Source organism: Eumetopias jubatus, unplaced genomic scaffold (assembly GCF_037043125.1).
Source record: "Eumetopias jubatus isolate StellerSeaLion01/CBP00866 unplaced genomic scaffold, mEumJub1_p1.0 scaffold_2, whole genome shotgun sequence".
Taxonomy (NCBI): Eukaryota; Metazoa; Chordata; class Mammalia; order Carnivora; family Otariidae; genus Eumetopias; species Eumetopias jubatus.
The window spans coordinates 79520318-79532548 of NW_028274808.1; the positions used below are offsets into that span (position 1 = coordinate 79520318).

At 45.1% G+C, this 12231-nt stretch overlaps 1 protein-coding gene across 2 annotated transcripts in view; it reads right to left on the reverse strand.

Moving 5' to 3' along the window:
• ARHGAP10 (Rho GTPase activating protein 10) overlaps positions 1 to 11253 on the reverse strand; it is a 340748-nt gene extending 329495 nt beyond the window's left edge. For both annotated transcript variants that reach the window (XM_028125305.2, XM_028125304.2), the window contains exon 1: positions 10913 to 11253. In XM_028125305.2, the coding sequence (XP_027981106.2) occupies positions 10913 to 11066 (154 nt within the window). In that variant the 5' untranslated portion in view covers positions 11067 to 11253. The remainder of the gene's footprint in view (positions 1 to 10912) is intronic.
• Between the last annotated feature and the right edge of the window lie 978 nt (positions 11254 to 12231).

Here is a 12231-nt window from a genome sequence, read left to right on the forward strand (position 1 = left end):
GACCTACATTTCACAAAAGAAAAACAAAACTATCTGTCACAGTGACAGAAGTCCTATCTGCCAGATTCTCCAATAAAAGTAATGACATGTCAATGACACTCCACTCCCTTGTACTTCTTTGGCTTTGTCCCCAAAACTTTCAAGCAAAGAGCTTCAGTAATATGCTGGATTTCAACATGCTAGGACAGCTGGCTTCTTCTATTTAATAAATGTAAGGCCTATATTCAGCCCAGTGCTCCAAAATACTGTTAGCCTGAAAGAGCAAGGAACAGGTTTCAGAGACTATTTCTACTCTCTCTACTGGTAAAGCCACAATGTGTCCAAGTTCAACCAAAGGAAGTCAGAATGGTGCTCTTTTGATGATGGTGATGAGGACAGTACCTACCAGGGGCCAGACACAGTTCTGAGATCCTTTACTAGGGAACATTAGGACTAAATAATACCACCCCATTAGAGTTCCTACTATCTCCATTTTACTAATAACAAAACAGAAAGTGAGATGGGGCCCCTGGGTGGCTCAGTCAGTAGAGCGTCTGCCTTTGGCTCAGGTCATGATCCCGGGGTCCTGGGATCGAGTCCCGCATCGGGCTCCCTGCTCGGCGGGGAGTCTGCTTCTCCCTCTGCCTGCCGCTACCCCTGCTCATGCTCTCTGACAAATAAATAAAATCTTTAAAAAAAAAAGTGAGGAACTGAGGGTTTAAGTAATTTGCCCAAAGTTTCATTTGCCCAAAGACTAGCAGTCTACACTGCTAAGAAGTAGGGGAGCCAACTTTACAGTCAGAGATAAAAACGTTCATCTTCTTAGAGAGTATTAAACATCCTGTATTCAGACCTGAAGTGACATTACTCTGAATTTCCAAATGGATTTCCTCCAGCCACACACCTCACCATGACTCACTCCCAGATGGTGGCAGAACACACACCTTGACACCCAAGGGCAGACGGTGCTCATGGGTGAACAAGTCAACAAGGAAGGAGAAATCACACTCACCATTGAAATATTAAGTGGCACAGGATTAACATCTTCCTCAGGAAACACAGGGAGGAAATTCTAGTTCAACCAGGGAGGCAGGCCTCCAGCAGCAGCAACAGGGGTGTGATGCTTGCTTGGGACTTAGCGATGCCTGCCCTTAGAATGTAAAGTGTCAGGGGTTTTTCGGCGTGTGTGTTTGTTTGTTTAAAAGAGAAGGATGTCAAGCCTTCCTCATTACAAAAGATCCCCTTGGCAAGTCTATAAATTAGGTTCCTATATTAGGATAATCAAATAAAGCAGGCTGTGGTTCCTGTTTGCTTTGAGACCTATCACAAAATACCAACCAATCCCTGCCTAAAAATCAAGTTCATATGACCTATCTAGACTGACAGTTACCAGAGTTCTTAATGCACACTGTTGATGAATACAAATATTTTTTTCTCTAGATACCAATATCAGAAGTCTAATTTCAAGGAAGTGAAAAGGCTTTAAATTTTGTTGTGATTCAGACCAGTGACTGAAACTTAAACTGGTTTGCTCTGATTATCCACACTAAGCTGATAATTTATCAAAAAGAAATTTTACTAAAGAACTTCAAAATTCATGGGAACATTATTTACAGATTGTTGTCAAAGCCGCTGTTTTAAAGTTTATCAAATTAATTACAATAAGGCTTTCATGCTGCATAAATTCTCTAATAAGTTGTTTGGCAATCAAAAAATGCATGACTATATGACACATCATAGAACATCTTACGCTTTTATATAACATCTACAAAACATCAATTAACAAAGTCTTCTTAAACACCACTTGGAGGAAAAAGAGCTTGAACTAAATGAAATAGAGGTACAGATGTATCCACATGGACAAATCTCACAAATATGAAATTGAGGGAAAAAAAGAAGTTGCACATATAGTATGAGAACCATTATATAAAGTCTAAAAACATGCTATCTATTATCTAGGAATTTGTACAGATATATTAAAATGTCTAGAAATAATAAACACCAGATTTGAGATAGCTCCAATGTTTAGGGAGAAGGACAGGTTGCTACCAGGGAGAGGCAGACAGTAAGCTTTCTTCTAAACCAAGATGCAAATACAGAAATGTTTATTATGAGATTCTTTATACACACACACACACACACACACACACACACACACACACACACACAGTTATTAATGAGTTAAGGACAGGGCTATTTCCATATGCTTCTCCACTAACATTAACAACCACTTATATCTTAATGAAAGAACATGTTACCTGAAAGACGATTTATACACAGTGTGCTTTCAATGAGTTAAGAACACAGCTATTCCTATATGCTTCTGCACATGTTTACAAAAACTTGCATCTTAATGAAACAAGATGTTAATTGAAGGACAAAATATACACACTGAAGTTATTATGAGATTCTCTGTATCTTTTTTTAAACTATCTCATAATTTTGGTAAGCAAAAAAGCCTAATGCCAAAATACGAGAACAAAATGAAAACATATTCTACTAAAGAGTGGGACAAGGAATGGGCAGCGAAGGAAGGATGGGGGAGCGGAGATTAAGAGAGAGAGACTGAGGGGAAGGAAATGATACTGTTTTAAAGCAGAGATCTGAATCTAATGGATTCTAAATCAACCAATCTCTGAATGTCTATACTTATTATACAAACTAGAAACCAGTTTTATTTACAATAATCATCCCAGGGGGCCTTAAATTGTCAGTGGTGGCCCCTGTGCTGAGCTAATAAGAACAGTCTCCCGGGGCACCTGGGTGGCTCAGATGGTTAAGCGTCTGCCTTCGGCTCAGGTCATGATCCCAGGGTCCTGGGATCCAGTCCCGCATCGGGCTCCCTGCTCCGCAGGAAGCCTGCTTCTCCCTCTGCCCCTCTCTCTCTCTCTCTCTCTCTCTCTCTCTCTGACTCTCATGAATAAAAAAAAAAAAATTTTTTTTAATTCTTTAAAATAAAAAAAAAGAACAGTCTCCCAACTACATCATGAAGTATACACACATTCCAGATAACCAAGATTTATCATAATAACTTCCCTTAACACAAGACCGCAGTTACACCCCTTTATGGAAACAGCTAATGATTGCAGTTAAGGGTTTCAGAGCCAGACAAAAGTAGGTTCCCATCCCAGCTCCTCCACTGACAAACTGTGTGATTTGAACACGCTTTCACACCGTACCTATTCACTGCCACATACAGCCCGCCATCACTTAAAGCACGATTTATGGTAACTTAGCAGACTACCCAGCATTTTTTTTAATAGATTTTATTTGTTTATTTGAGAGAGAGAATGAGATAGAGAGAGAGCATGAGAAGGGGGAGGGTCCGAGGGAGAAGCAGACTCACTGCTGAGCAGGAAGCCCGATGCGGGACTCGATCCCGGGACTCCAGGATCATGACCTGAGCCGAAGGCAGTCGCCTTAACCAACTGAGCCACCCAGGCACCCACTACCCAGCATTTTTATATCCTTCGTAATTCTTGCTTATGACCCAAAAAACAAACAAAACCATCAGGTGTCATAAATAGCTATTGGAGTCACAGACTCAAAACAGCTTCTTTGGGAATCTGTTGAGGAGACTTTGAGGATCCTTTCATAGAGAATAGGACTACCTAACAGGTCTCAGGTACAGCCCTCTTAGAGGCCTCTCTGACTGCCTTTTCTCATTGTGAATTTCCCATAGCAGACACAAGCACTGTCCACTAGTTGTTAGGGTTTCCTGGAGATTAGACACTAACATTAATATCCTCTAAAAGTGTCACTGTGATTTTTAAGTACCTGAAGGCTCCAGTCATTGATGTTATCATCCCAGGACCTTGAGCACAACTCTGTCACCTTCAACCCCTCCTTCTCAGTCCTCTAGACAGAGGCGCGCTACTGACTGCTTGAGTCTCAGCTGCAGGTGTTTTGCTAGATCTACAGCGGCCTTACTGACACTCTCTACTTCATCTTCAAATCTTTGTGAATTGGAAATAAATTCTGGAGAATGTTTTCCCAAGACACAATTTAGCTTTGATTCATCAACTTATTTTCAAGGTTTTTCAGCATCTCGCATGGCATTCAAACTTTGGAAGCCTCCCAGCATTTGTCAAATTTGTCTTTCTTGGTCACCGCTAATGAGGATATGAACCAATATACTCTTAGGGGTAATAAGCACCAAAAGGTTAGATACTAGTCACTGGGCCAGAGCACCATTTTTCAGACAAGAAAAGGACCTGGATATTAAAACATGTACCTGCAATTTAAATAATACATCATAAGTGTTAACATTTCACATCTGAATGCTTATTCTAAATGCTTTACATGTATTCGCTCATTTAATCCAATGAGCAACCCTATGCGGTGGATAGTATTATGATCTCCATTTTATAGGTGACAACATAGAGAAAAGCCAAGCAACTTGACCAGGGTCCCACTGCCAGTGAGTGGCTGAGCTAGGATAGGGACCCAGACAGACCAGTACCCTCAACCTGTGCTCTTAATCCTCTACCCTGTACTGTATCATCAGCTACTTTAAAAATTAAAACACAAAAATGCCCTCCTGACTTCCCCTCTTCCAAAAGTCAATAATGCTCCCTGGTCCCCGCCAAAAAAACTAAACAAAAAGGAGGCGGTCAAAGGAACCCCAACAAATGGGAGGACAGGGAAAAGTCAATGTGTCAGGAAGACATGGGGAACACCGGATGACTGACCCATAAAACATTTTAAATGAACATGGCTGGGGTGCCTGGGTGGCTCAGTCGGTTAAACGACTGCCTTCGGCTCAGGTCATGATCCTGGAGTCTCGGGATCGAGTCCCACGTCGGGCTCCCTGCTGGGCAGGGAGTCTGCTTCTGCCTCTGACTCTCTTCCCTCTTGTGCTATCTCTCATTCTCTCTCTCTCAAATAAATAAAATCTTAAAAAAAAAAAATGAACATGGCTGGCCAGTAGAGAGCTCTAAATAGAAACTATTCTATAGGGGCACCTGGGTGGCTCAGTCAGTTAAGCGTCTGCCTTCAACTCAGCTCATGATCTCAGGGTCCTGGGATCAAGCCTGCATCAGGCTCTCTGCTCAGTGGGGAGCCTGATTCTCCCTCTCCCTCTGCTGCTCCCCCTGCTTGTACTCCCTGCTCCCCACCCTGGTCAAATAAATAAATAAATAAAATCTTAAAAAAAAAAAAACTATTCTATATGGAGTCAAGGACCACCTACAGTGAGTAATGCATCTGAAGCTCTAAAGCCTGTCTGGGTCCACATCCTAGCTCCAGTCTGATGGTAGTTTTTCTACAGCAAGTCTACATTCATACCAGAGACTGGCCCACCATACTAAAACCCCAAGCAAGAGGTGAAGACTTACCCCAGGCGATGCCCTGAATTGTTGGTGATCCATGGTGATTTCTTTGGGACAAAAAATACATACGAGTGTTCTTTTCCATTCAGGAAAAAATTATACTTGTAATTTATCAACTTTTTAAGTAATATTTTATTTCTATACCTCCCTAAATTCCACTGAATAGCAGCATCAGCATGAAATTTACAATTATACAACTCCATCAAAATTGGAGTGTGAAGTAGCAGAAAACACAACCCAAACTGGCTTAGGTCATTTAACAATATATCCAGAGTTGGGCTTTCGACATAGAACAATCTGTGACTCCCACAATGACATCAAAAACCCAGATACAGTTACCTCTGCTCCATAGTCCTTACCTTGGCTCCACTCAACGGTCCCAAGATGGCGGTAGCAGCTCCACGCAACACAACCAGATAGCATAGAATAATAAAGAACTTTTTTTTTTAAGATTTATTTATTTACTTACTTACTTGAGAGAGAGAGAGCACGAGTGGGAGGGGCAGAGGAAGCGGGAGAGGGAGAGAGAATCTAAGCAGACTACAAGCTAAACATGGAGCCTGACACAGGGCTCAATCCCACAACCTTGAGATCATGACCTGAGCCAAAACCAAGAGTCAGACACTCAACTCAACCCAGGCACCCCAAGAACCCTTTTTAAGAGTCTCCTCACACAAAAGGAAATCTTTTCCAAAGTCTCCAGCAGCCTTCCACTCATGTCTCACCGGCCAGAACTGAGATATATTCTCATTCTTAAACCAGTTACCAGCCCAGAAAATAAGTTCACCATAACTGAGTTAGAGTTCTGGGACTCTTAAACCTGACCATATGTTTTTATAACTGCCCAGGTGATTCTAAAGATCAGCTGGGCTTGAAAAACTTAAACTAATCAGAATTACCCCTAATCACCCTTCCCTGCATCTCCTGGGAAAAGGTATAGACACCTGAACAAAATTCCGATAGAGAAAAATTATGCTGGCTGGGCAAACAAGAGAATCTACACAACCACTTTATATGTGTGTTTGCAAAACACTTTCACATAAAATCACTGGATTTTATTCAATCCTCAGACTGGGCTTTCTGCTGTAGTCCCATTTTACAAATAAGGAAACTGAGGCTTAAGTTTACAACGTGAAATTCTTTTAAGACTTCCAAGCTTCTGTATGCTTCAGTGCAATAGCAACTTGGGAATTCCCCTAAAAGGGATTATCATTTGAATCATTTCTCTAAAACATTAACATAAAGAAAGCAAAAAGGAACTTTTATGTTGTCCTGAAGAAAGCAAAGCAAAAATCAAGAAAATGTTAAAGGAAAAAGCAAAGCAAATACTAAAATACCAAGGCCTTAAAAAAAAAAAAGTACTAAAACCAAGACTTGGAAGACTCCAATTCTAGTCCTGTCTGCCACTCACACCCTTCTCCATGTCTATGCTTTAGAGCAGGCTCACTTATGAGGGGCTCTCTAGCTTAATACACACACCAAGAAAGCTAGACAATCTAAGCTTAATAAAGAGTATTTTACATAACTATATAAATGCTTAATAACTCTAAGGACTATTTGCTTTAAAAAATTTTTTTTGCCGGGCACCTGGGTGGCTCAGTTGGTTAAGCGACTGCCTTCGGCTCAGGTCATGATCCTGGAGTCCCGGGATCGAGTCCCGCATCGGGCTCCCCGCTCAGCAGGGAGTCTGCTTCTCCCTCTGACCCTCTTCCCTCTCGTGCTCTCTATCTCTCATTCTCTCTCTCTCAAATAAATAAATAAAATCTTTAAAAAAAAAATTTTTTTTGCCTCTAAACAACAAATTCTCTCAAGGTGGCCTAATGTAAAATTTGTGGAAAAGCATATATGGCCTATTTCTGTTCCTGGCAGATATGCTAAACATTTCTATGAATCATAAGCATCTGAAACTACACAGTGCATGAAAGGCTTACAAAAGGAAAGACTGTATTAAAAGAGGACACTGGTTATTCTAGGAAAGGAAAGGCGTGAAAAAGAAAAAGGACTAAAAAATCCATTTAAACAAAGACTCCACTGAATTGAGTGAATGATCTCCAAATGTGCCACATAAGTCAATGATCCCAGACTTCTCTCTGGAGCTCCCGCCTACCCCCACTGCTATGTCCAAATCCACCCTACACACAGATGTCAAATCCTGTCTCGAAATCAACTCTTTCCCATTATGTCAGCCTTCTGCTGACAAACCTCAGTGATTCTCCACAGGATAAAGTCCACATTCCTAACCTCGCTTTTATGACCCTCCATAATCTGAAACCGACCTCTCCCTTTATCCCATTCCTAACTGGTCTCCTCGGGGTCCTCAAATACTGTGGTGTTCAGGTTTCTTCTCAGCTATTTTCAATCTGACAAGTTCTACAAGCTTCTGCTCCTTACTTAGGTTCCCAAACTGCCAGTCATGTCTTCATTCTAACCTACAACAAACTCTTGTTTCTAGCAAAGTTAGAATACTCGTTTCTCATTAAATTTTTAAACTTTATTTTTTAAACATTTATGGGGAGCCTGGGGGGCTCAGGTCATGGTCTCAGGGTCCCAGGATCAAGCCCCAAGTCGGGCTCCCTGCTCAGCAGGAAGTCAGCTTCTCTCTCTCCTTCTGCGGCTCCCCCTACTTGTGCTCTCTCTCCCCCTCTCTTGCTCTGTCAAATAAATACATAAAATCTTAAAAAAAAAAAAAGATTTGTTTATTTGAGAGAGAGAGTACGCACATGGGGGGTTGGGGAGGAGAGGGAGAGAATCTCCAGCAGACTCTGCGCTGAGAGCAGAGCCCAACTCAGAGCTCAATCCCAGGACCCTGAGACCATAATTTGAGCCGAAACCAAGAGTCAGTCACTTAACCGACTGAGCCACCCAGGTGCCCCTTAACCTTTTAATGTGTCTGTGTGTGTGTGTTTATCCTTTGTTTCTTCAAGAATTTAGCACAATGCTATAAGAGTTCAACCACATTCCCTATATTGGACTGAATTCAACCGCAAGACGATAAACTCAAGGACAAGGGCCTCTGCCTTATTACCTCTTTGTATCTCAATCCCAATATTTAATGAATCATAGATGTTAAATATTTGCTGATTTGCTGCATCACTGAACTCAGCAGTAAGCCTTCAAGTCCCACAGAGCCACCTCCAATTTCTTTAAATATTTATGGAATAGGCAAAGCATCAAGACATCAAAACTACATAAATCTAACAAGTATTTAGTGCATGCAGGAGACATCTTACAGGGCAACTAAAAACAGAAATCTCAAACTCACAATTCTGAAAATGCACCAAATGCCATTTATACACAACGGAGTGTAAGACATCTGAAAATATAATCAGTCTGACCTAGTTGATTGCTATTCTTCGGCAGCTCCTACCCCTACCTCACGTCCTTCCTTGACTTTTTGACTCACAGATGTTATATAGAAAGGCTCAACTGGTTAGGCGAACGAATGACCTACACTGCAATTTCCAAACACTGCAGGACCTTACCAGTGCCTCTAAGAAGTAGGACAAGAGAAACTGAACACAAAATAATTAAGTGGCCCGTTCAGCTGTTGTGTGGCCAGGCCCTAACAGGAAAGGTGAATTAAACGAAGGTGTCCTGACTTAAGTCAGATGCTCGTAGTCTTTGATAGGAACTAGAACTAAACTTTGAGGAGCAAGCTGGGCAAACACAGGGTCTTTCTAACTTGCCTAAAGCATGTGAGCTAAAGCTGTATTTTTGCTGTCTTCTGGGAAAGATTTTAAGTTAATCAAACAAAATGAGAAAAAAGATACTTTCGGGTTGCTCTCTTACTCATGATTATAAATTGTGTTTCTTATGGTAAAGGACAAGAACCAAAAGGAGTAAGACACCAGGTGACAAATTCAAGAAAGTCTACATTCTGGGGAGGAAGGCGACAGCTGGCCTCCCAGATGCACCAGCTGCCGCTGGAACACCAAGCATGTGTCCTGTTGGCAGAAGAGCTAACATGCAGTCACATAAATAGCTTCCTACCAGTGGCCAAACTGGCTTTGCCATCTGCCTCTCCCCATACCAAAGCCTCCCTCCTCTAATCCTAGCTTCAGAGGGAGCTGCTAGCGCCAGTAAGACAGAAGGTACACTCGCCAGGCCAGTGACACTGGTTAACACCAAGCTACAGAAGGAAGAAACCCTCTCCCTCATGTGCTCATGTGCGCACGCACACACACACACACACACACACTGCCCTTCTCACTCCTGCCTACATATTTATAACCCCTCCCTACTTCCCACCCAACACATATATCTAATGCCAAGGCACTGGGCAGCCATCAACCAAATAAGCCTACTAGTCCCATAGGGCAAAGTGATTCCCAATCCTTCTTTTGCAACACCAACAAGGTCACAGAACCAAAAGGAACTTTGGACATCATCCAGAGGAGTGACTTGCTTCCAAAATTACAGGGATGGCTCACTAAATTCTTCCCATTAAAACTTATTTCAACTCATTATATTTACTGTTCCAGACACTGTGCTGGGTTCTTGAAAGTTTGTACAGTATGTTTTCATCTTCCTAAATGCAAAATAGTGGTAGTGGGGGAGAGTGATACGGGGTATTTTTCCCAGAGGTGAGGTCTACAAACAAGTGTACAAGGGACTAACTCCCAAAGCTGGGAATTACCGAACTGAGAAACTAGAGAAGCGATAAAGACCCTAACAACACAGACTTGTGAGGTTGGATACTGCCCTGTCGCTTGTCTGCTGTCTTCTTAAGAAGAGAGGACCCTCAGAGGCCTCCTCGGAAGGGCTATGGGCTACAGGTGTGGTCCAGCCCCGCAGCTCCTCACTGGAGCTAATGCCCCCCCCCATCCAGCAGCATCACCAACCATCACCCAGAATCTTGGCCCTTCTCCCTCCTAGAAAAGACTCTTCTCAGATACAGATGTATCTATAGAGATCTATTTCTCCGGTGGCCACTTCCTAGTTTTTCAAAAAGCATAAAAGAACCAGGGAGGAAGGCATCGTGGGTGAAATTCCCTGGTGGCAGGCAACGCTGGCTGAGGCCAAAGGGTACGCTGTCTGCTCACCCTGACAAGTCCCAGTCTTTGAACCCTCCCCAGCGCAGGAGGGAAAGAATGTGCGGAAAGCAGCACGACGCCGGGTGGACTTTCTGGTTTAGCACAGTGAAGGACCCGGGCCGAGACTATCCGAAAAGATCGGAAAATCACACGGTAAGGGTGCAGTGGAAGGGACTTTTGAATAAGTCAGCACGCAGCAGGTTTTCAAAGAATCCCCAGGAAAGTCCTCTGGAGAGGTCACAAGGCAAAACTAACGAAACTGAGCTTGAGGGTACAATCCCACCTGACCCCGGGGCGGGTCGGGCAGGGAACGCAGGCACCGAGGGGTACTGGGCTGCGGGCGGCGCGCTCCCACGCACAGCCCCGGGCTCTGGCCGCTGGTAGAGGGCTAGGGGCGGGAAAGGGCACTCGCCACTCGCTGCCTGGGGAGCCGGGCAGGAGTGAGCCCGGGGCCTCCCGGTCCCCAATCTCCTGTTCCGGGGGCGGCTGACCCGGGGCACGCGACTGCCTGTCTCCCTACGGCAGAGGCTCCTCCCGGCCTCGCCGTGCCGCAGCCTGGTCCCCGCTTACTTTTGGTCGCTGCGATGAGGTTCTTCCCGTCCTTGATGAGCTCTTTTATGAACTTGTTGGTCCTCTCCAGCTCCGCTTCGTGGGCGCGGATCCTCTCCCGGAACCACGGGCTGTCCAGGTAGCAGTCGCTGAACTCCAGCGGCTGCAGCCCCATGACCGCCGCGGTCCGCCGCCCGCCCGCCGCGCACTACAGCCGGAGCCGGGCTTCGGGGCCGTGGCCAGGTGCGGGGCTCGCGGGCAGGAAGTCCCGGAGAGGCTCGCAGCCCCGGGCTAACGCGGCACGGACGTGTCCCTCGGAGCTGAGCCTGGCCGCGGAGGCGAGCGAGAGCCGCGGCGCCCCAATCCCGGCAGCCCCCGCCGAGCCCCGGGCGCCCGCGGCCCCGCCCCGCCCGGCCCCCGCGCCGCAGACCCTCCCCGAGGCGCGAGCCGCCCCGCCCCGGGCACCTCCCCGGCCCGCCCCGCGCCCCCGCCCCCCCTCGCCCCCTTCTTGATCCTCCGCCTTCCTTCTTCCTCCCTCCCTTTCCTCCTCTTCCTTTCTCCAGCAGCCTCTTCCTTCTCTTCCCCCTCGCGCCTTTGCCCCTCCTCTTCCTTCCGAGCCTTACTCGGTCTAGAATTTCGTCCCGCGGCTCTCCTCCACCCCCGGGGTGCGTGCCCATCCCCTTTCTTCGGCTCCCCTTCTTGGGGTGACTCAGAGTCAGCTCCGCGAGGCCGGGACCTCGACCAGGACCGGGAAGGGGCGTCTTAATAGCAGTCTCTAATCCCTTCAGCCGGGAGACAGCGCTCAGATGTCTGACTCGGCGAGGGGAAACGATTGACTCGATATTATTTATCCTGGGAGCGACCCTGAGCTGTGAAAGCTCTCGCACGCAGGGCTCGCTTTTCCTTATTCCCGCTCCTCATCTCAAGTAAAATGCGTGTTAAATCTCCGCTTTAATTGAAAGCTTTACCCAAGCAGGGAGAGCTTGGGGACCGACAGCTCCTATTACACTCTTCCGCGTATCCACACTGAACGATTTGGAGGAAGGGAGCGGGTGGATAAACCACTGAAGAGTTGTCTCCGTCGTATTCAGATTAACTTTGCTTGGGTAGGTGGAAATGATCTTTATTGTTCTAAAAATAACTACTGGAAAAAAATGCCAGGTTTCACGAGGTGGGGGTGACGATCAAATGAGAATTTATGTCAGCACACATGGAAAAGTATCCTGTGTATTCTGAAACAGAACTCAAATGTGTTTCCAAAAAAATTAAGACATTTTAAGTAATTGAGATTTATACTTAAATCAGTCGTTCATTACAGTAACTTTTGATAATGGCAACTA